This window comes from Patagioenas fasciata, chromosome 6 (assembly GCF_037038585.1).
Source record: "Patagioenas fasciata isolate bPatFas1 chromosome 6, bPatFas1.hap1, whole genome shotgun sequence".
NCBI lineage: Eukaryota > Metazoa > Chordata > Aves > Columbiformes > Columbidae > Patagioenas > Patagioenas fasciata.
Window position 1 is genome coordinate 15,783,556 of NC_092525.1, and position 24,621 is coordinate 15,808,176.

General features: G+C 51.4%; 1 protein-coding gene across 3 annotated transcripts in view; it reads left to right on the plus strand.

Annotated features, from left to right (window-relative positions):
* PBX1 (PBX homeobox 1) overlaps positions 1-24,621 on the plus strand; it is a 124,057-nt gene that overhangs the window by 79,233 nt on the left and 20,203 nt on the right. For all 3 annotated transcript variants that reach the window (XM_065841686.2, XM_071810028.1, XM_065841687.2), the window contains exons 3-4: positions 21,538-21,782; positions 23,801-23,991. In XM_065841686.2, the coding sequence (XP_065697758.1) occupies positions 21,538-21,782; positions 23,801-23,991 (436 nt within the window). The remainder of the gene's footprint in view (positions 1-21,537; positions 21,783-23,800; positions 23,992-24,621) is intronic.

A 24,621-nucleotide genomic window follows, 5' to 3' on the forward strand; every position in this document is an offset into this window, starting at 1 on the left:
AGAGGATGGTGACGTTGAGGTAGCATCCACACTCAGGAAGGTGACGTTTGTTGGAGCATCGCTTTAGTCTACTTCATTTTTCCTGGTGTGTTTGGTGGCTGAGGGACACCTTGTTTCTCCTTGGTAGGAGAGAAAAGATGTGGATTTGCGTGTCTCCCACCAAGATGTAGATGGTAAAGTGTGTTTCTGGTGTGACAGATGTTGGACATAAGCTGGTCATGGCTGTTTCGGCGCTTGGTTGTGTTTTAGGGTTCGGGGGAATCCTGTCTGATACGGGGTCAAAGTGGAGGTTGGGAAACCACATTTTTTCTGCGAGGCTCTTTTGTGCACAGGAAATTCAAAACATTGCTTTTTATTTTGTAATCAAGGGCAAATGTAGCTCTTTTCCGTGTTTCATAAGGCAAGGTTCTTCTGATCGTTTCCAGGGCCTGCTGCAGCTGTTGGCTTTGGCAATCCTGCATGGTTTTAGTTCCAGAGGAGAGACAATATTTCAGTATCAAAGGGTTTTTTAACACTCCCTGCCTAGGCTTTGGGAGCCACCCATCCACCCTGTACCATATGATGAAAAGGCAAAATACACAGGACCCTCATGCTGATTTTGTGTGGTTAAGCCCTGAAGCTTTTGCGATACCTACTGAAATCAGACAATTGCATTTGGACCATCATGGTTGCAGTTCCCCTCTTGAAATCCCATTGGCATCTCCCTGCCTTGATGGAAATCCTTGTCCCAGGTTTTGAGGTGCTGGTGAGTGGTGTGGTTTGAGGACCAGAAGAGTGCAAGATATTTTTATGAATTATTCCCAGATTTTTATAATAGCTGAGAGCCAGCCACACATCCTGGCCACGTGGGATGAAAGCATGAAACCAAGTCAGGACGGTGCAGTTTGCTTCCCGAGCTCTTTCTTTCAGTATTCAAACATGACAAGCTATAGCCGGGCCTCTCGTACCCTGTTTCACCTCTCCGTCTTGTGTTTTTTCCATTATAGGAAGGGAAGGGAAGGGAAGGGAAGGGAAGGGAAGGGAAGGGAAGGGAAGGGAAGGGAAGGGAAGGGAAGGGAAGGGAAGGGAAGGGAAGGGAGGGAAGGGAAGGATTTCCCCCTCCCTGTGAACGTAACTAAACATCACCAAAGGTCTCCGAGATTGCATGGTGCTGGGTAAATGCTCAGTGCTATTAATAATAACCTGCCCCTTTTTGCTAATATACTCCCCTTTCGAGTCCACATCTTTTATGATGATGATTATTGTAGCTGTTAGGAGGCAGGACGTGGGGATGCTGAGGAGCAAAGGTGGCTGCCTCCATCGCTCGGTCACCCCAGGGTGGGGGGTTTATATGTCACCCGCTGAGCAGCTCTGGCTCTCTGGAGAGTGTGAAGGAGCCTGGCAGCTCCCCGGCCCCGTGCCAGCTCATCCCCACCACCCTGGGGTAGCCTGGGCTGGTCAGAGGGCATGGTGGCGAGACCCTTGGCTCTTGGGTTGGAGCTGTTGCCTGCTCCTCACAGATCCCTGTAGCTCTTGTGGGGGGAATGGGGAGGTGGGGGTTGGGGGTGGGAGCCCGGCTGAAAGGGTTACTGCCAAACGCAAACAAAAACACGATGTAAATGAGCCGCTTGCAACAGGTAGCCTTAATCAGATGCTGTCAGATGAATTCAGCATCTCTCCGATTGTCGCCTGCACTAGCCTCCCGTTCGGAAGCCCTCATCTGCTCCAGATGTGGTTTAATTTACTGCGACTTGGCTAATTACTGTAATTAAGGATTAATTACTGTTAATTACTTTCACATAAACTCAACGCCAGTCAAAGAGCGGAGCCTTATGAAGCCTGCCACAGCAGCGAACACAAGCACGGCAGCCTGGGTGGGCCCGCCGGGTCCTGGGGGCCATCCCGATCTGGTACCCGCTGCCCGGCCAGCCCCGGCCCCGGCCCTCGCCCCGCGGGGTCACCCCCTTCCCAGCCCTCCCAGGGCCGGCGGGCACGCGTGGCAGGGCTCCAGATGGCATCCAGCGAGCCAGGCGCCGTTATTATTGTTAATAATTAGATAGAGCGGGGATTTGCTGTGCAAACCCTGGTTAGGAAGGGGAGGCTGGCAGCGTCTCCGGCAGGCTCTTCAAAGATGCAATGGATTAACCACCTTTCCCATTCCCAGCTCTTCCCGATGCTCCTACCCACCGCATCTTCTGCCACCCTGTCCCCAGCTGGGGACCTCACTGGAGGCACTTAGTATGTGAGAGACACAAAATTGTTATGCTTCCTCTGATGTCACGCGTGCAAAAAAGTGCTTTAGCAAATAAGGGAAAAAAAAATATCAACCCTGTATCTAAGGGAACAGGAGGTGGGAGAACCTGAAGTGGGTTGCAGGAAGGAGAGCCAAAATGATTCATGGACGGTGCAACGTGCAGGATTCCTGTGGGAAGCAGGGGTCTGACAATGGCAGGGGGTCTGCCCTGCTTCCCTGGCTCCCTTAGACTTGTTAGGCTCGGTATCTATTTGGCTTATTAGTTTTAAAAGTCCTGGGGCTTTTTCCACCTTAGCAAAGGGAGGAAGACCATGGTGTGGGGGACGAGGTGCAGCAGCGGAGGCAAAGCCGGGAGCGGACTGTGCCCCATCCTCACTCATTGCCTGCGGCCCTGGCTTGGTCTCGTGGCCGCGCGTGTAATATGAAGGCAGGATGGGGAGAGAAAAATCGGCATGATTAGACGGGTATTGTTCTATTAGATCTCTGCCTGCTTGCTGTTGTGTCTCAGCATTTGAAGATGAAACATATTCATTTAGCTCCCAGGATGAATGGTTTTAATAAGGGGAGCAAGATGAGGTGGGGTAGTCCTGATGACTTCAGAGACCCATCAACTCTCCCCCTAAGGCCATTTCGGTGATGACATGGGCCACACGACCATTAATGCCGCAATCAGGACAAGTTTTCCGTGTCCCTGCGAATCCTTCAGCTGGGAAGGGCGTGTTTCGGAGCCCTTGGAGGAGATGTGTATCAGCAGTAATCAGATTGAACCTGCGGGGAGGGCAGGCAGGGGGTTGAAGCAGGGGCTCCCAGGATATGATTCCCGGGGGGAGGCAAGGGGGGGCAGGGACGCAGGCTGACCACCCAGGGCCAGTTTGGAGGGTGACTTGCCAGCCCATGTCTTGCTGGATTGCCATCTCCCTTGCATCCCGGCACCTGGTTGATGCTGTCCTGCATGGAGGTTGAGACCTTGCAGCACTCATTAATTATTTCTGTACGATCCGGTGTCTCTCTCTGCCTTCCCAGCCGGCCCCACTGCCACCCACCCGCAGGCTGGCCATGGCCTGCCGAAGCCCCAAATCATGCTAATTCCCATTATTAGGAGCTTCTCTGGGGGCAGGGGAAGGGACACCACGCCGCTGCCGGTGTCCGCCTACCCCGGCCTTGCTGGTTTAGAGCCGGGAGTGCGCAGGGGGAGCGCGCTCCGGTGAGCGAGACGGGGAAGGCAGCCGGCGCTGCGGCTGTCAGCTCAGCTCAGCCCGGCTGTCAGGCACGGGGATGCAGAGGGCCTCATTGCTTTAATTGACACCTTCCCCCCACATCCCACCCACGCTCGGCCGTCCCAGCCTCATCCTTCCTCTCATCTTTCTTCTCCCCAGGAGGAGGTGGGGTGCAGTCCAGCCCTCCTCCTTGCCTCAAGGCTGAGGGAAAAGCAGGGAGGCCAAGGGCTGGAGCTGGCTGGGTTCAGGAGCACGGCTGGTATCCCTCGCATGATGGTTTTGTGTGTGCTGATCTTCCTAAACGTCGGAGCATCCTGTGTGGATTTCCCCTCCCATGTCCTTTTCCAAGGCTCTGCAAAAATGTTTTGCAGCAGCACTCCTGAGTAATTGCTGCCCATGGAAGGACCAGAGCATGGAGACCTGTAGGATTTCTGGTCATGCCTTGCAGCTCTGGAGGCGTCTCTCCATGCTCATCGGTGAGGAGTGAGGAGCGAGGGTACTGGCCGTGCTGCAAGGCCTTATAAAGCCCAAAGGGGAGGGTGAAAAGTGAGGGCCAGAGGAGCTGGCCGGATGGCTTCATCTTCCCCAGTCATCTCCGGTGCAAATTGTACCCGGCACATCAGAGTGTCCTGCTGAAAGCCAGGAGAGTCTGCTGCTTTCTGGGCCAGGAGGGTGGACATATGGCCATGGGGTGCTTGCTGGTTGTTTGGGGCTGGTGCTTTGTTCCTGGAGGGGACAGCAGAGGCATCTTCTCTCTCTCCCAGATGAATGAGAAGCAGCAGATCTTGGGTTTCTTGTCCATCAGGGGCTGTGGGTACAGGCTGTGACTTGGCCCAAGCAGGGCCAAGGCTTTCTGTGGAAGGCTGCTCTTTAGGGTGATGGACCAATTTGGAAAATCCCATCTCAGGAGCTCTGGGTACAATGAATGCATTCAGCTCTGGGGAAACTGAGGTACACAGTGCCTTGGGGCAGTGCTTAGACCAGCTGTGATGGCAGCCACCACTCCCTGGTATGTGGTAATGACTCCTGTCCGATCCTCTGCCACAACCTGACCTTGGCCCACTCAGTCTAGCAGACAGGCTCCATAGTTGGTCCTTCCCTTGGATCGAGACCTCAGAAAGCTTTGCTGCAACCATGGCTGGTCCTGCAAGGACCAAACCCTCCCTCTGTGCCTGTTGAGAATGTGCCATGCAAATAAAATCTAGCTGTCCCCCTCTTCCTGCAGCTTTCCTTGCTAGGAGTCTCGTGAACCGAGTCACCTCCAACATTCAACCCAGGCAGCCAGTGCAGGCGATGGGGAGAGATCTCCCATGGACCGTGCTGTCTTTGCTCTCTATTTATTTTAAATTTGGGAGCCCTTTGAAGTCTGCCTCTGCAGCTTGTACTCTGCCAGGAGGCTCAGAGCAGCCTGTGTAATTAGCCCAGAAAAATGCCGCTTTCATGTGGGTCGGGGGACCCAAGCAGAGAAGAGATTTCCAAGGGCTTTGTTCTGCTGCGGAAGAATGTTGTTTGGGGTTTGGTGGGTTTCGACAGAGCTTTTCTCACCCTTCCCTTTTTCTCCTACTGTGAGGTTTTGGCAGGGAAAGCACAAGCTGCTGCTCTGCAGGACATGGGCCGTTCGGGGCTGGGCTGGGCTTTCGGGTACGTGCAGAAGCGTCTTGCACTTGAGCAAGGGATCAGCCAGAGCCACGCTCCAGCTGGCCCTGGGAAAGAGTTGGACAACCCAGATAATGCAGGATTGCTTCCCACAGCTTCAGTTCTCTGCCTCTTTCTCCCTAAAAAGCATCCAAGGGAGGGTACTGCTCTCCAAAGCCCTGTCGGCTGCTGCCTGCAGGCAGTGCTTCTGCACCAGTGCATGCCGAGGGGTGCAGAGCGGATCGATGCGATCCCTCGTCGCAGCCAGTCGGTGCTCTCGGTCGGCTTTCAAGCCGGTGATTGCTGCGGGTGGGTCATGGTCAAGAACAGCAGGTCAGTGTTTGCTGTCTTGCCAGGGTGGTGAGAACCGCTGCGGTTGTGCTGAGACTCTGGGCAGCCTTTTTTGTACTCAGGACTGGCAGAAATGCATGGTCGTTTGGGCTGTCCTGTCACAACAGGTTGTAGTTTCAGCCTTGCTTTTTACCTGCCTTTCCCCTCCCCGTAAATCGGCGGCAGTGAGTCCGTGGTTCTTTTACCTGTTTCCTGTGGGTTTTTTTGAGGAGCAGATGCATTGCTTTTCACATCTTTTCTGGGATCTATCCAGGCCCTCCCGGTTGCAGTGGCATCAGCAAAGAGGGGCCAGAGATGCTCCAGCAGGAAAGGTGGAGGTGTCCTCCTGCCCTAGGAGGTGGGTTAATTAGCAAATGGGTTTTCAGGATCATGAAGACATGGCTTGGGAACATATCTGTGCCAAGGTCATGGCGCGGGGCTGCTCTCATCGTCCCTGTGTGCAAGGATCTCCCCATCCTGAAAGCAGCAAGAGGCACAGACCACTTAGCAAACTGAGCAGCGAATGGGTTTTATTTTTTCTCACTCTTTTTCTCCCCTGGCACTTTTAAAAAAACCAAACCCATAACAAACAACCCCAACTCACCCAATAAACCAACAGATAATTACATTTCTCTCCAAACCAGGGCCAACGTGCAGAGCCAGCTGCTTTGGGCATGAGCAGAGGTCTTACCTTCTCCCTCTTATTTCTGATGTATATCTTGCTAAAAGACCTTGTGCCACCTTCCTGCCTAGAAGGGAGCCCTGGGGCCTCCTTGGGGACCTCCCCGCTCTTCCCAGGTCTGATTCCTTCATCTTTGCTTGGGGGATGAACAGATGCGATGGAGCCCCCCGCACACAGGTCCCCGGTGCCTGCACGTGCCATGTGTGTGTATGTGTATGGTGTGGGTTATATATGGGAGTATGGTATTTAGACCACATTAATGAGCATATGGGAGAGAAAGGAAAATGGATCATTTGTGGTTATGATCTGGCTACTGTCAAAATACGGTGTTATTTTGACGGTTGCTTTGTCTTTGCTCTCCGAGCAATATGAAGGTAGTTTCTTAGCAACAAAACTGTGTTCGCAAACAACGCTGGTGAAAAACAACCCCCCCGGAAGAAGAGGAGGCGGTGGCCTCAAGAGCACCGCTCCCACGTGTCCCCTGGCCACACCATGTCCATAAACGAGGTGGGGAACGTCTCACCGGATGGCAGGCACTTGCCCATGGTTGTGATGCTGTGCCAGCCCTGCCCTGGTCCCCAGTGGGGTGGGTTGCTTGGGATGCATTCACTGTCCTTTTTGCAGCTGGGTAAACTGAGGCAACCAGGGCAAGGGAAGAGTGTCATGGGATGGCCTTTAGGTGACATAGGAGGGTTTGAGCTTGTACTGGGTGACACTTGCCATGCGGTGGCTGGCAGGTGCTGTCTCAGTCCTCTTTTGGCCAAAGTCTTCTCCAGGGTCTCATCCCTGCATCTCAGATGGATCCCAGAAGGAGAGCAGGCAGGAGCTGCCTGCAAACGATTTTGGCAATGGTTCTCCCCTGCAATTTGGAGCATCTCTCCTTTGAAGGCGGCACTGGGCCTGGTGTCTGTGCTGACGTTGGAGTCCATGAGAGCAAGCGGTTCCTCCAGCCAAGTATCTGCCAGGCTGTGTCGGGAGAACTTTTATCATTTCTGTCACAGACATCACAACTCGCTTGTCTTACCATACATCTTCCTAAATGTGACAGAATATTCAGCTGTTATTAATTGAATACTCTCTAATTTAACTGCTTAGCAGGAGGGAGAGCGACTGGTTTGTCTCAGCGCGTAGAGCTGCCATTGGGCGCTCTGGAGCTTTTGGGGTGTGGAGAGGTAGTTTGGGGAGCAAAATGGGGCATTTGGACTTGTTACTGTGCCACCCCTCCACCCACACTTGGGCCTGATCCTGATCCTTATCGTGCCAGAGAAGGGCTCCAGCTTCTGCTGTGGCTCCTGGTCCCAGGGCACGTGGCCAAGCCCAGGCTGGAGATGCAGAGGACATCACTGCCTCCATCCCATCCCGGCACTGCTACCCAGGGATGGAAGGGAAGGGACACCCCAGAAACATGACTGGGAGCCAGTGACACTCTCTGGGTGCCCAGGAGGGAAAGGTGGTTTGGACTGCGTTGTCCCCACCTCTATCCAGGTGCCCAGAGGTGACACCTGCAGTGGGTAAATCCCTTCTGCTCTGCTGAGCTGCTGGAAGCAGGGCACAGCCCCTTCGGTGGGCTCCTCACCTGAATTTTGATGCCCGTCGGTGGCTTGGCCATCCCCTCAGCCCCCAGCACATCCTGGTTATGACCCACACCTTCTCTTCCTCCTTCACATCCGCCTCCAGAAACTCCAGAGATGTCCCACGTGCAGACTGGTTGCTGCCGTAGAGTTGCTGAGAAGTTCAGCTCCTTGGGAGGACGCGGGAGGGAGCCCTCCGGGCTGTCACCCATGTGCTGGGGGGACTGTCCTCTCCAGCTGCCCCAACCCCGTGCCTGCTTGCACACACTCGTGTCTCCCTGCCACTCTCCCAGAAAGTTCAAACCCAGAGTCAAGTTTATTGTTTCTATCTCGTTTATTTTAAGTATAGTTTTACACTTTATTATATGCTGTGACATCTTAAATGGAGCCTGTCACTCCATCTTGACTACTGCTAGGGGCTACAGCCACTTACTGTGTCAGGCTTTTCGGCAGCCCTGATTAACGATATCAAAACGAATGGATCCCCGTCGCAGGCACAAGCACAGAAATCATGGGGTGATTTGCATATTCAAATTGTACACGGCATCGAAAAGCTGCGTCTCGTGCAGGTATTGCACCAACACACCCCAAGGATGCACACATGGACTGCCCTGTGTATGGGACCTGTATATGCTGGTAAGGTTTGTGCACACCTACGTATATTTATTTAATATCTTCAGCCAAAAGGAAAAAGCCTTGCCCTTTTTTACCCTGAGTCTTTTAATCTCCCTGGACAATATATCAATTAGGATAGCTAAATGGAATAATTTTCTTTTTCTTGTGAGCCTGTTGGGATATGTTGCAGAATTACCCATGCAAATGCTTTTTTTTTTTTTTTTCCCTGAAAGTAATATTTTGTTAGGTTAATTCATGCACTGAAAAAACAAACTTTCTGTTCTTCCAGTCCAATCTCCACTTACAAGTCAGGTTTTTGTAACCCTGTCATTAAAATGCGAGGTAGCCTACAGTAATTTGAATATTTCATTCTGCCGGCTGCTAATGCACTCTGCATTACAGATGGTACTTGCTCCATCCTTCTGGACTGGGTTCAATTATAAATGAAAGTAGGGAGCTGAGATTTGTCTTTTTGTCTCTGCTTAGTTGGAATAACACAATAAAGCTTGATGGGTAGGAATTCCTCAAGCTGCCTCCTCTTTGCCTCCGACATCTCCCGTGTAGCTCTCTCCTCTCGATAGCGGATCCCACTTGCCTTTCAAGTCGAGCTCGGAGTATTTGGGTTGGCAGTGGCCAGGGTTTTCACAAGTCGTTTTTGGCTCAGATGCATTTTATCCCCTTTTTGGAAGCACTCGGTTCAGTCCTTCCCTTTCTCTGTTTATTTGCTGTCCCCTGCATCCCTCCAGGTGGGGAGCAATGGTAGGAGAAACCCGCTTGAGCTGGAAGGAGGGTGCTGCATGGCTTTTGTGATAGTGGGGACGCTTTTGGGATAGTGGGGACATCTGCTCCTCCTGGCATGGCCCTTTTTAAACAGGGACAGGGACAACAACCCAGTCCTCAGCTGGAAAGAAGCGATGGGGATACAGAACAGCCCTCCTCCATCCCAGGGTTGGCGCCGTGGGCTCTTCCCAAAGCCCCTGGGAATAACAGGGCCCCTGAAGATCCAAAAAAACCCTTCACTTCTGCTTCATGATTAACAAAAAGGGGGGTCGCAAACCTATAGCCCAGCTGCACAGGGGCTCTATATTACATACAGATGCCTTTCGCGAGCTCCGTCCCCGGCCGGTAAAAGCAATATTGCCGAGGGAGTCGGAGGAGGTGAGGGCAGGGCTTTCAATTTGGTTTTACATTTACAAGGACCAGATGGCCTCGCTGGAGATGATCTTTGATCTGGGACGCAGCCGGAGTTGGGCAAAGATGGGTTTTTTTTTAATCTCCTCTGTGTTTATGGCAGGGGCCTCTCTCGCAGGAGCAGGGGAGAGCTGTGCGTCTGTCTGTCTGGCCAGCACGCCACGGGGCTGGGTGTCAGCCCCCCTCTGCCCAAGGGTGCTGCTGAACCCTGCGGATGGGTGGGCTTGGGGGTAAAGCCCCGAACAGGGTTGTCTCGGGTAGAAGGCAGAGCCGGGTCCTGCTACCCCACCACCCCACAGCACAGAAATCAGAGTCAACAACCTCTTGCATGGAATATAATTAAACACACGCAGGCACCTCAAGACAGAAATGCCACTAATTGATCCTTTTTAATTATTTTTCCTCGTTTTACTGCTGTCTCGCACCCTTCCAGCAGCACAGAGGTGTAGGGGGACTCTTTCCTCCCATCTTGCCGTGCCAGATTTGGGTTTCTTTCTTCCCCCCACATGTTTTGAATGGAGCGGGAGCGAAGGCAGCTGATCCTATTTCACAAGCACTTGGACTCTTGCAGCACTCTCCCTCCTGTCCAAACAGATCGTTTACAGAAGGGGCCTCTATTTAAAGAAGGAACTGAACGTTCAGAGCTGGTTTTTGGCCTTAAAACACTGCCGACCGGCTGTTGCCTTTCAAAGAGTCAGGCTTTGTCTGGCGCACTCAAGGACCGGGTTTGATGCCGGGCTCAGCAGGTCCTCACGGAGGTGCGAGGGACTGAGCATCATGTAAAAAATGTGCTCGCATAGTTGCCCGAGATCACTGAATCTCAGCAAAGCTGGGTTCAAGATAGCATGTCTTAGACATGGGAGCTTGATGGACTGTCTAGACTCGGGTAAACTTGATCTCTCTGTGGTGGTGTGAGTGGGACAAGCTCGGAAACCAAGCAAATGGAAGAGGAGCGTGCAGGTAGGCTTTGGTGTGACCTTTGTGTAGTATAGAGAGACCTTGTGTGTAAGGGAAGCCTGCAAGGAGCTGGAGGAACATTGGGTCCTCAAGAGCTGTGGTGCTTCAGAAACACACAGGGGCAATGTGGATACGAGCTCCAGGGTGGCTGGTTCTGGTCCTGTGTTCTAGGTGACATCTGTAACAATGTGAAGTGACCTGATATTGTCCCAGTATGGGCCACCACCGAAAGTAGGTGCCTGAGGTGGTCCAGTGACTGATACGTAGCATCTAAATGGTGACTACACTGCAGGAGCTGGTGTGGGATTTCCAACACCTTTGGTTACGGTTGCTTCTAGCGCTTTGCACTTGACCTGTCCTCATAGGCATATAGCTTACTTTCAGATTTTTCATGGAAGAGGCTTGGAGCTGCCTGGTAGCATGGCTGGGAGAGAAGCATATATGGGGAGGGATGGTTTCTGATCCATCGGGCACGGGAGACCCTGTCTCTCAGGGAAGAGCAGTGTCCATCCTCCACTAGGCAGAGACCCTGGGCCATGGCTGGTCTCAGAGGAGACGATCACACATGGTAGGCACTTCTGGTCCGCCTGTGCTTGGCAGTGGCTGTGCTCTCCCCTTTGCCAGGGCAGTAGGTTTCCTGCTTTAAAGCCCATCCTTGAGGTTTTACCCTGTGTGGAGAGTCCTTGCTTAAGACTTGCTTCTTCCTTGTTTTTTGCTTCTCTCTTATCTGCATGCACCAAAAATAAAGGATATACTATTCCTGCAGCCACCTTCTCCAAGCATAGAGGGATGAGGCTGCCTTCAGGTCAGCAGGAGGAGTGAGAAGAGCCGTGCTCAGATCTTGGGTTGCATCAGAAAGTCACTGATGGAAATGAGAACTTAGTTCTGGGCACAGACCCGTAAGCAGGAGGTGGGGAGGTCCCTTGGCAGTGGAGAGAGAGGGTATGGCCCCAGGGTGCTCTGCAGTGGGAGACTGTTATGTGTCTGTCCCTGGCTTTTGGTAGATGTCTGTCATGGTTCTACGCTGCCTGCTTTGTGAGAGAGAAAGGGAGGGAAAAATCAGGGTATTTCCTGCAATGACCTGGATGCAAGACTTGGAAACTCTGTCCTGTATTGCACAGAATCCCAAATCTAGCCCATGGTAAGGCTATCAACTTGGAGACAGAGCGACAGCGCTCTCAGTCATGCGCTGGGCAGCGAGTATCTTCAAATCACTTAGCAAACCCAGGGCTTGAATAGGACATTGCCATCAATGAGCTCCAAGCCAGCTCTCGTTGGATGGGATCTTACAATCATCTTTTTTGAAGGATGGCAGGAGAAGGGAATCTGAAATGCAGCTTTTCAGCTTGGGCTCTCGCCAGGTTTTTTTTCACCTATGACTTTCCTGCCCTGGCTGCTTTGTGCACTGAGCAGCCATTCGTGTCCAGGGGAGATGACCTTTCCGAGAGGGGAGCCGGCTGGAAAAGCAGCTTCCTTCTGGGGAAAACCTCTCTTTGTTTGTTCTCCGATTTCAGGGCTTGGCCTGGGGCAGTTGAAATGGGACCCTTGTCCTCAAGAGGGGCTCTGGAGGCCCCCGGCTTCTCATTAGCAGATTCAGCTCATTCAAAGGACCCATTTCTTTTCAGCAAGGAGGATTCATATGCAAAACACCTCGCAGGAGCAGGAGGCAGATCCCAGCCCAACTGGCGTTCAGAGGGGTTTTTTTATGGCTGGACCTGTCCTGGGAGCAATCCCGTCTTTTGTTTACTGATTTGTTCCTGCAAGGCTTAGGGAGCCCCACGTCCACTCCATACTCTGAGCTGGGACTTGTCTCCTGGCCTGACCAGCGCCAGGTCCAAGCCATCTCCCAGAATGGGGTCAATGGTTTACTCTGTCCCTCAGTGACAATTTGCTCTCTTGACGCTACAGAAGGGTCTCTGGTCCATTAAACTCCAGCAAGGAGAAGGTGAGGTCCCAGCATGGCAGGTGCTGCTGTTGGAGATACCGAGGCTGAGCGCTGTGTTTAACCTCCTGTTGTTCTCATCACAACAGCAAAATGTGATTTATTTGCCTCGTGTTGTAACCTAGTGTTGGAAAAAAATCCCAAACGCACTCCAGGAGGTGTGGGAAGGAACACGTGTGTGTGTTTGTGTGATCCTTCTCCCCTCTGCTGCCTGTAATGCCAATTTACCATCCCAGCCACCGGCTTTTCTCCATGGCAGATGCTGCTCCCCTGAGCCAGGCCAGCTCGTGGTCAATTAGCTGGGTTACATCTTCTGCTTAAATCAGAGCCAGCAACAGAGCAGCGCTGAATCTTGCCCTGCTTTCTTTTATCTGCTGCTGCTGCTGCGAGCAGCTGGAGGTCAGTCCTTGTCCTCGTCCCCCTGCCCGTGACAGGGGCTGGGGTGGGATGGAGAAGGCTGGGTGGCTATGAACAATCTCTCCCTTACCATGTGGTCAGTGCAGCAGGAGAATTTGAGATGTGCTGGGTTTGCCTATGCAGAGAAGGGACTGATTACTCCTCACAGCTGTAACTGGAGCCTGCTAATCCTGCCCTGCTTAGGAAGGGGAAAACTGCTTAGTGAGATAAGCCAAGCGTGGGATTGCTCCAGCATCGCTCCCCAGTGTCAGCCTGCTTCGTGGCCAAACTGTGAGCGTGGCCTGGGGATATGTGGGGTGCTCAGAGGGATGGCGAGGGGACCGGTGTGTGGACAATATTTATCCATGTTCTTCCAAGGGAGGGGTGCCAGTAAGACAGGGTTGAACCCTCCATGCCCAGAGTTTGGCTCTGGGGTGATAGGTTGTTTGCAGAGTGTTATTAGGGGGCATTAAAGTTGATTTCCTTAATTAGGGAGAGTTGTGAGGGTTTGTTGTTCCATGGGACGTGGCAAAGGTGTGTTTGAAGCTGCTGTAGCTGGAAGAGGAGGGGGTGGTTTGTCCACCAGCAGGGTGGTTGGCTTGTTTTTAAAATTTCCAAGCAGTTCCAGCCTGCTTTCTGCTGCTAAACTGCCCCTGTTTAGTGATCTGCAAGGGTTCATGGTGCAAGAGGTTCCATCGGCTCTGGCTTCTGAGTGCTACCTGCCCCCAAATTTCAGATGTGAAAATTACAGCTGGGAGTTTCGCTGCTGAAACCAATGGGAGTTGATCACCAACCTGCAGTGAAGCATCCGTGAGTAGACACGGCTTGTGGCATCAGGACTGTAAAGACAAAAATAGAAAATATTTAAATTTGATCTGCAGTGCTTCATTCGACCACAACACATCAATAACTGAGCACGCAGGGCTGGCGTCAAAAGTGTCCATACCTGGCTTGGCTATTAGCCAGGAGCTAAGCTGATCAGCAGGAGCAAGACATGGGGAAGAACTGGAAAGATGAGCTCATCTGTGTTCATTCAGCTTCCCAGAGAGTCACATTGCTCGGGGAATCTGGTTTTCAGTAATCACCGCAACACTGTGCCTGATTTTTGTGGAAAAGGCTATTTTAGATCCTTTTCCAGCTTAGGGGTGGGATTTTTGTTTTTTTTCCCCCACAATGTGTTAGTGATAATTTTCCAGACCTTTTGAGCATTTTGCTGCCAGATCCTCGCTCGCTATGGCAACCCGTTTGGCATTTGGGATGGGGTTAGGAGAAAACTGGTGCAGTGTTTGCCAGCTCTATGAAATACGTGTCTCTCTTCTGCAGCTTCCGTGGCACATGCGAGCTGCATCCCCCGCAAGTGATGGAGAGCTGCTGCTGGGAATTGAGAAACTTCTTGGCATGTGATAAAGTCCCTTCTCCTGTTCCTCACACCCCAAAATTACAGTTTGAAGGCAATTCAGATTGGTTTTTTTGGGGGGTGGATTCAGCGAATAGTTTAGCTTTTTCTGCTCTAGCAAGTTGGGAAGTTAGCGTTTTCTAAAGCAGTTGGGTTGTTTTGAAATGAAACCAAATCTTGATGTAAAAAAGAAAAATAGCAGGAAAGGGGAAACAGTAACATGAAATGGGAGGAGAAAATTTCGTTTCTGATTCAGGAAACATTTTGAATTGATCTGATTCTGGATTGCAATGCACGTTCCCAGCACTGGTGGTAGGTAGGAGGGTCTTGTGGGGGGGTGTCACTGCCCTGAGCATCTGATACTTCTGCTGTTGGTCATGGCCTTGGTTGGGTCTCTCGTAGGACTTGCTGACCATGGCTGGAGTTGGCCTCTGGGGCCCGATGGACCATTACTCTGAACTGATGTGACTTGCTCCCCGTCTCTGTGGGATTATGTATTTTACCACAGTTTTGTGTGCTTTATGGACTGAAGGAACACTTCTTCACATTCTAGAGCATCTCTCACAAGATTGCTTAAGTGCTTCATTTCCAAGCAACTCTGATGGACACTCTTGTGTTGGTAGAGGAGATCGGTTTGCAAGTGTCCAAGATGGGCTTGCATTGCTTATGTGTACAAGCCTCTGTCTTTATCTGTTGCTGGGATTTTTGTTTTGTTCTATGGCTTTAGACTGTGAAAATTTGTGACAGAAGTGGCCCATCGGTTTCATGATGTTCCTCCTTTTTCTGAGAAATAAATAAGTTAGATGCACAAAAAGCCGTTTTGCCAGCTGAAATTTTCCATGCCTCGTCTCATGGCAGCCTGTTTTGGAAAATCTGAGCAAAAATCTGTTCATCCATTTGTAAGTTTTGGAAAGGTTGGAGCAAGGAGGGGAACTTTTATGTCAGTTGTAAGAAAAAAAACAATAACAACAACTTCTCTTAGTTCTCTCTTCCTGGAAGGGTGTGTGTCGGTGTATTTGGAAATGCCAGTTTCCATTTATGTTGGAAATAGGTGTTTGTGTTTTGATGTTGATTTATGTAAACATGGTGAATATATCCAAGGGAGGTTTAAAACTCCTTGTGATTACTTAACACTGGAGTCTTCCACCTTGGCTGCTGAGGCTGTTGATACCGTTGAAGGTGGACACCGTATGCTTTGCCGAGAAGACATTTACGTTGCTGTCTGTCAGGTGGACCCTTGAACTGGCAGTGTGAAGACCCAGCCGGAGGTGCTTTAGGATCCTCCACAAAACTCTGTGAGTTCCTTTATTCCTTCTGAACACACAGGGTCTTGAAGATGACTTTGTGTTTAAATAGCAGATCCAAGACACTGGATTTTTCCTTTGTGTCTGGGGTTTGCTGTTGCAGGAGCAAGTAGGCTGCAAATATACTTGCACGGGAAAAAAAAAAACAAACAGGAGTTTAGGTAGGAGCATGAGGCTTTTCTGCCCAAAGTCTGGGAAGAGCAGCTCGAACCCATGCCATCGTGGATCAGCCAAGGAAGCAAACCCTAACTCTCAGGATTTGGTTGTGACTACACGTGTGAGCACAAAGAGGGTGCAGCCAGCCAGCCACAAGCCACCTAATGCAGAACTGTCCTTTGATATGAGGCAGATAGGAATATTTTTATACCAGGTTCAGTGCTGTTGATGTCCAGCATTCACAAATGTAGACTTGGATGGAATATGGAGATCGACTTAAAATAAGGTGATCAGTTACTGGTTTTGTTAGCAGGGACACTTGCTGGCCTCCTGGCTGTATTTTTAGACCTGAAGATGTAAAAAAATTGTGTTTAAAGAAAACCGGTGAGCTCATGTGACTCCTGGCGCCAGGACTGCACGAGCTCAAGCGATCATTGCGGATGGTGGTTAAATTTTGAAAGATCAGAAGAAAACTGATGTTCAGTGTGTGTTTCAGAGCCTGGCTGTGCCTTGCATGGGTCTGTGCAGGAGTTTTGGGGTTCCCAAGGAGCAGCTGCCGTCCCCTTGTTGTCCATATGACAGGTCCAGGAAGGGATTTGTGTGGGACCTTGGGTGAGGTGTCTGTGCTTTGGTGGCAGAGGAGCCTTGCTGGGGAAAGAGGCGTCTTGTCCTGCTTGTGTCTGTGGGAGGGGACAGCCGGAGCAGCCCGCAGAGCTCCACCAGCGGCATTGCCACGCCAGACATCTCCAATTTCCCCGCGGGAAACTCACACCAAAGGCAGCTCACAGCCCGACCGCCGAGGCAGAGCAATCGTCCACCTCTCTTGAAACTGCTGTTGGGTGGGTTGTTCCTCCCCCCTCCCCAGTATATCTTCGGCACAGTGGAGGCAGGAAAGAAAACCCTTCTGAAAATCACAACCTAATTACTCCCATCTGCTCCGGCACTGCTTCCCATTTCTGCCTGCCAGGATGCTTGTCTCCGATGCTAAGTAGCACATTATTTTCGATAAGTTGCAATCATTTACTTGAAATCTCCTTCTCCTTTAAAATGTCCCCCTGGAAAGGCAATTCGACAAGGTGGGAACGGGCAGAACCAACCAGGAGGAAACCCGTCCTGAAGCAGCCCCACTTGGGCAGGAGGGCAGCGTTCCTCCCGTACTCACCAAAACCACACAGCAGGTTTCTCTTTAGGAGGGTGGGTTTGTTCGAACATCCAGCCGGACCCTTGGCTGGTGGTGTCAGCAAATGGAGATGGAGAGGAACTGCCAGCTCATGTAGTTGGACGGGATCTTAACCAGCCGGTCACAGCAAATTTCACAGGACTGTGCTTTTGGCCACTGAAGTCAGCAGAGAGTCAAGGAACGCCGGTTCTGTGCAGCAAAGCCTTCATGAGCGGCTGCACTGCCTCTGGGGACCTCTCCTTTCATCATCGCAACCTGGATGGGCTTCATGTCGTTCACTGCATCTTCTTCCTCCGAGATGTCCCCGTTGCATCCCTGGATGGGCAGTTCCCACCTTGCCTTGCCTTAGCTTCTCCAGTGTCTTCTGCTTGACCATACCCTCCTCCAGTGTCTCCTGCTTGATCTGTGACTTCCACCCCAGAAGTCCTGGCGGCACCTAACTGGGGATGAGCACACACAGTGCAGCGGCATCCGAGGGGAGATAAAAGGATGAGAATCGGTGGGGAGTGCTGTACCATGGCAGCTTATGTCCCATGTGAGTGGATATATCCCATGCTGGAGTCTGGCTGGGACAGGCCCCTGCTTCCCACAACTCCAGCTTGCAGACCCTGACTGCAGTAGGATAAATTGCCCTTTCTAGAAGAAGCTTGGAGGTTCGACCATCCTTTTCTGCTGTCGCTGCTGAGCCACAGTCTCCTGCTAAGCTGCTGCCATCACCCTCATTGTGTTTGATTGCCTTCATGATGTTGTTCTGCCTGTGTCGCCTGCACACCTCTGATCTGGAGGGTTTGGCAGGGGTGGAGAGCGAATTGTTGCCGAAGTGTTTTGGGATGGCTGTGGTGAAGAGGAGAGATGACTGTGTGCTCAGCTCTTGTGCTGAGCTGGCTCCACCAGTCCCTTTGGAAAAATGCTTCCAGGAAAATGTAGTAAATAGGGGAGGGGATGGTGGCATAGAGGACTGTGAGGAGACTGGTTACCCACCTTTTGAAGGCATATGGCAGCACCACGTCCAGCAAGGGCTGTTTCTGCTGCCCCATGCCCCCCACCCTGGCTGTATGTCAGGCTGCGTGGCTACCCCACCTCATGGGGACATCAGGCACAGGTACCATGGTGTGGGGACACAGACATGTGGGGTGCTGGCTGTCTCGCATGAGCATGGGGCTGGCTGCTCTGCAGGAGCTCCTCGGAAACACCCAGCTAGGTGGGAGACATCTTGGAGCATCTGAAAGCTTTGTCGACTCGATACCGTTTTCCATCCTGCATCCCTGAATGGAAAGGGCATGCAGGGAGCCAGGGAGATATTTTCAGCTTAGTCTACTTGCCTTATTCTCTGAGGCCAGTCCCACCACCACCTCCCCGTGGCCTGCACCACAGCCAGCTGAGGACTTAGGGATGTCCTGTGCACACTGTGACTGTGACACCTTGCTCAGGAGGGAGAAGGAGCGAGCATGTGAGCTGGGAGCCATTTCCCAGCTGCTAGAACAGGTCTCCATGACCCTGGTGGCATCTGTGACCAGACCGCAGGCTGGTGGCTCGGCGGTCCCCAGCTGCTCCTGCTGCTGGCGTTGGTGACGGTGACCCTGCCACAGCCACAAGCTGTGGGGCAGCCGTGCTCCTCTGTCCCACTCCATGGTCAGCCAGGCAGCATTTTGGAGCAGGGATGAGGCACATGGCTTGGCTTTGCTTTAGACACATCCATATTTATATATTTGCATGTGTGCATATATATATTTATATATTAAAATGCGTTTTGAGGCAGCGAGGGCCGAGCACCCTCTAGCGGCATTTGCTGCGGCTCCGGGAGCTGCCGAGCCAGCAGGAAAGCGGCCAAGGACAGAAAGTCTTGCATGAATTTTCCTCCCCCCAGCTGCCAGCCGCTATCTTTCTTTTTGTTCTTGCTTTTTATTTTTTCTCTCTTTAATCAGGAGCAGCAAATGGCAGGTCCTGGGGATGCCAGGACGTGGGAGGGAGGGTGCCCGCAGCCCGTTGGCTCCGGCTCACTGCCGGACCACCGAGGATCATTCTGCTGGATTTATTTTATTTTAATTTGGTGGGAAAGCTTGCAGCCCAGGGAGAGCGGGGGCCTTTCGCCATCAGTTGCCCCAGCACTGCGGCTTGTACCGGCTCACCCCAAGCCCCCCGGCCATCGGAGCAGGGGCCGCATCCCATCAAAGGGGATGTTTTGGAGGGTCGGAGCCACCAAGGAGCCTGGCACCCCAGGCAGCCAAGCAGGATGGAGCTGGGGATGGCACCAGGAAGATAAAAAAGGAGCTTTAAAATAACCATTTTATCTTCTCTTGGGCCGAGCGCAGCCTTCCAGGGATAAATAGGCAGCATCAGTTCTGCTTAGACACGTTGGCCTTTCCATTTATTTACTCCCCAGCGTTATGCTGAGCCCGGGCCGTCTCCACACGGTCCCCGGCTGGTTTCAGGTCTCTCGTGCGGGGACACGTGTCTGTCCATCAGATGCTCGGGATGCGAACGCACCCAGCGGGCGCTGGGCCCTGCGTGTCACACGGTCGCAAAGCTCACAGGTTATACAGTGCTCTTCATCGGGAAGCAGCTTTCTAAACATCAACTAATTAATCACTTGTGCCTACCTGTCAGGTCAATGATTCCTGAGATTCTTAATCTAAAAATATTTCCCTTTTGAAATCCAGATGCACCTGTTTTGGCAACTCTGCTTTTGATTTATTTATTTAGGGTTGGTTTTGTCATTTTTGGTTTTTGTTTGGTTTTTGTGCATGTGTTTTTTAGCGTTTGTTGTTTGTGTTATGTTATGTGTTTTTATTTCTTACCTGTGCTGCTTTCCATTTGTATTTGGGCTTTTGATGTGCTTTAATGTAGTCTTGTTTGTTTGGTTTGGTTTCTGTTGGTTTTGTTGTGTTGGGAAATTTTGTTTTTCCTGGAAGAACAAGAATTTATTCTCTTTTTATTTATTTATTTTTTTATATAGCAAGTTTCTCCCCTGTTTCTCCCTCTTTCCTCTTCTCTTGTAAGGATTGTGGCTGCTTTTACCCTCTCATTTCAGTCTGTGATCCCAAACCGTTCTCTGGGTGAAGCCTGAGCCGTGGGAGCCGCCCGCTGTGGGGGGGACGCCGGACCCGTCTCCTCAGGGCTTGGCAACAGGCACCCGGCTCCAAATTTGGCACCGTACCCCCATCCCTCCGTACAGAATCGAACCTCCCTAGCGTGGAATTATTTATTGTTACCTCATCTTATTGGCAAATTTACTGTTTTCTATGTTTTCTTCCCCCCCTGACCTTCCCACCTTTGTTGACAGCGAATGTTTTAATCACAAAAATGCCAATAAATGCCAGAGTCCTGAAGCTAGTGATTTCGGTAGAGTATGAGGCTTAAAAGAAAAAAAGGCTCTTTTTAGTGTTAGCCAAACCTCTCAACAGGGTCTTTGACGTCGGTTCTATACTGATGACAGCTATATCCTTCTCTATCATATTTCAGGATGAAGAAGACCGTACTCTGTGTTTTTTTAGCTGCTCTGGTTTTACTTCTTATTGCTAACTCATTTTAGATTTTTTTTTTTTTTTAAATGATGGGGAAAATCACTGCGGATTTGGGGAGTCAAATTCATCTTGGGTGCAAGCGGTTACAGCTTTATTAAAATCCACACATTACCCAGCTCTAGGAGTGCATGAATGTGTGGTATTTTATTGTATTTTGGTTTATTTTATTTATTTTGCTGCCGTGCACACCTGTGTTTGTGCATGCAGAAATCTTGGGTTATGCTTCTGTGTTCAAACACAGACCTTGGGGGGGGCACATAAGGCACCTCCATCCTTCACACCTGGGATGTGCCCCTTTGCCAAACCAGCCCGGGGCGGTCAGGATGCTCACTGCCATGTGTTTATTCCAGGAAAGCCCTTGCAGGAGAAGAGCGTCTACTCGATGCAATAATTGAGGCGGGGACTACAAAGAGGGGAGGAAAATTCTCTCCTTGGCAAGTCATTCCAGGAGGACTGATTTATTGTTGTGCCTTTTCTTGGTTTAGACTTCCCTGGAATGGCTGGATTCTTAAAAAGAAAAAAAAAAAAAGGCATTTTCTAAAGAATAAATTTTATTTCATACTTTATTGTTGGCTTGTTTGTCCACTGCATGGCTGAGAGAGTGGCCTTGCAAGCCCTCTCTGTCTGTCTTTAAATATGGGGAAACTGAGGCACGGTCAGCCCTGGACTCTGTTTGTCTACCTTTGCCATCTGGGCCTTATGGCTGATGCCAATGGTGCAAGATTAGGCTATAAATGACATATTAGGTGACATGAGAGAACCCCTGGGCAAGCTGAGGTCTGGGCTAGAGACTCTGGACTTCCCATCCGGTGCCTGAATCAGGATTTGGTCTCTTTCACTTCTGGCAACAAGAATGGGTGCATTTATTGGTTTTTTGGTTGGTGTTTCTAGCAGTTTTGCTGTGTATTTGAATGCAAAGCGTGGCATTCTGGGTTACCTCTGGGGTGAGCTCTCTGCCGATTCTGCCCTACTTCTTCCCCACGGGAAGGAGGGGAGCTGGAGAGGAGCCGCGCTTGGTGCCGAACACGTGGAGCACCAGGATGCTGCCTTTGTGTTGGGATTCCCTTTGGAAAGGAAGAAAAACCCCAATGATGGGGACTGAGCCCCCACAATCCAACCTTGGGATGAGCATCTTCGGGATGAGCATCCCCTTCCCTGAGTTAAACCCGGGGTCCGACTCAGCCTTTCCTCTTTTGTGTCTCCTGCAGTGCTGAGCATCCGGGGAGCACAAGAAGAGGAGCCCACGGACCCCCAGCTGATGCGGTTAGACAACATGCTCCTGGCCGAGGGGGTAGCGGGCCCCGAAAAAGGAGGCGGCTCGGCCGCCGCTGCTGCCGCTGCCGCCGCATCGGGAGGAGCCGGCTCCGACAACTCGGTGGAGCACTCAGACTACAGAGCCAAACTCTCCCAGATCCGGCAGATCTACCACACGGAGCTGGAGAAGTACGAGCAGGTAACAGGCTCCTTCGTGGTGTAGGGCAGGGCTTGCCCGAGGGTGACGGTGGTCAGGGTTTGGTGGGAGCCGGAGCAGCCGGGAGAGCCGCTGTCGGGTGCCAGCACCGCGGGGATGTGCACAGCCTGGGTCGCTACTGACATCTATTGTTAGGAGTGCACAGGCAAGTGCAAACTGTTGCTTGGTGTTGGAGTGGAAACGTGCTTTTTTGAGGGTTGGGAGGGTTGGGGTTTTGCAGTGGAATGTGCCGCGAGAATAGGCTCAGCATGGGTTGCCCTTTTGAATTTTGCTTTTCGCTCCTCCCCTAATATAGTGCCAAAAATTTGTGCTATGAACGGGGAGTCCTCTTTGAGGTGCTGGCCTCAGTGCAGGCAGTTTGCTAAGCAAAATCTTCCTTTAATATTTTATTATTTTTTCTGCTTGAAAAGTTCTTTTTCCAAAAAAAAAAAAAAGAAAAAGAAAATGTCTTTTTTCTTGTGGTAAATTATTCTTCAAAAAAGGAAAAACTATTTGTGTCATGAATTCAGCTATTGACAACACTGACAATTGCATTAAAAGCTTCACAGACCAACACTCAAAACCAGTTTCTTTCAAACACTCCCAAATATTTTGCAGACCTCTCTTGGCCACCACGCGGCCTGCCCGTGTGATGAATGTGGTTTCTACCCCAAGGTTGTGGTTTGTAGAGTGCGAACAAGAAAGCATCCCTTCCCTTTTGGGTGCAGGATGGGCTCTGTGGCCAGGAACCAGGCAGGGTTTCAGGTCTCTTGTTTAAGGTTTGGCCTTTGGTGGCTGGGGGAATTCAGTGGTTGCCTTCTCATGGTCTCCGGCTGCTGCCGTGACAGCTCGCTGGCAATTTTGCTTTTAATGCTCTTTATTTCACACCAAGAGGAGACGACTTGAAATTGCTTGGGTGTCTGGGAACAAAGAGGTGCCCGGCTGAGAGCTCCCGTATCCACTGCTCACCCCGGGAGATGGAGCTGTCAGCTGGAGATGGGCAGTCGGAGGGGCTCCTTTGTTGGTTCATGGGTGGGGATTCAGCTTGGAACGCTGGGCTGGGAGATAATAAATCATGCCCATGTTGCCAGTCCACAAAATTTGTGTTTCTTTCCCCTACTAGCCTCTTTTTCCCCATCGTGGGGTGGGACCTTGGGACATTGTCCCTGAGCATCTGCCCGTGTCCCAGGAGCACCAAGGCTTTTCAAGCCATCAGTGCCCCAGTGCTCTTCTCAACCTGGTTTTCAGGGATTTGTTCTGGAAATCAGAGGATCCTGTCATGCCTGCAAGATGCACATGGGGATGGAGGACAGAGCAACGAAGTGAACTTCATCCGGCCTCAAAATCCCTCCCTTCTCCCCCAGCTCCCCTCGCTGCCCTGTCCTCACAGCACAGCTTGGGGACAGCAGGAGCAGCCAGACAGTGCTGTGCCAGCAGCAAACTAATTGGGATTATTACCTGCCTGCCCTTACTTGTCAGGGCTCCTGCCTCACTCAGGCTTTAATTATTATCGTTATTTACTTCTTAACTGATGTGCTAACAGTGCGGAGCAGGGCTCTGTCAGTCTGGGAGCTGTGACTGTGAAGCACACAGGGTTCTGCAGGACACATGGTGCTGGGGTCCAGCTGGGACAGCTGGAAGAAGGACAGAGGGTCAAAAGGTTCATGGTCCTTCTCAGATACATCTATAGCTTCTACAGTCCCATCCAGAAAAACAGGCTTTACATGAGTTCTAGGGCTACCCCGGCTCCTTCCATGATACCTGAGAGCAAAGAAATTGGCTCCTGCATTTCTCAGACGTGTTCTTGGGAGTCTTTCGTGCTCTCTGCTTGGCAGATGGGAGAAATTTCTCTCTTCCTCAAGAGCTAGTGTACCCTTGCTCTGGGTCTGCCCTAAAAAGCCCCAGCCATTGAGGCCTCCACTTGCATCCCCTTCCTTAGCAGCGTTGTCCCTGTACTGTCCTTGACACCATTGAATGACCTTCCGATCCTGGGGCTTCTTTTGCTTTTCTGGCCATCCCAGGCGTGCAACGAATTCACCACCCACGTGATGAACCTGCTGCGTGAGCAGAGCCGGACCCGACCTATCTCGCCGAAGGAGATAGAGCGGATGGTGAGCATCATCCACCGCAAGTTCAGCTCCATCCAGATGCAGTTGAAGCAAAGCACGTGTGAAGCCGTCATGATCCTGCGCTCCCGATTTCTGGATGCACGGTGAGTTCGTCCCACACAAACTGTTCTCCCCACCCACCGTACAGTATTGCTCAAGCCTGGGAGAGGCGTTTTGAGGTTCTGGAGTGAATCCAGGTCCTTCTAAAGGGCAGCGTCTCCTGGTATTGAGCTGCAGAGGCTATTTACCTTCCTTACAGTTTAGTTGTCTGTGGCTCAGCAAGGGAGGGGACAGCAATTCTAGACATCCAGCCTCAGGCTTGGGGAGGCTCCCAGCTGTACCTTGAGAACTGCACATTGCTGGCTTTGGTCTGGCAGAAGGAAATTCTGTGGCATTTTACAGCAAACCTCTGTGGTGAAAATGTGCGCTTCACTTAGGAATGAAAGTTAACCCTCCAGTCCATCCTGTCCCCTCTAGGTTCCTATTCTTCTCCTTCTGTTTCCATTGTCCCAGATTTTCAGGGTGCAGTAGATATATTTCACTTCCCAAGCTGGTTACATGGAGGCTGTGGCTTGGGATGGGGAGGAGAGGCAGCTGCACTGAGGTATGAGGGAAGAGGTAGCAGACAGAGGGTGCCCAACCGTAGATGGAACAAACCTCCCCAAATATATATCTGTGGCTGCTTTCTCGGCACAGGGCTTTGCAGTGAGCAGCAGTAGCCAGGGCAGCCAGGT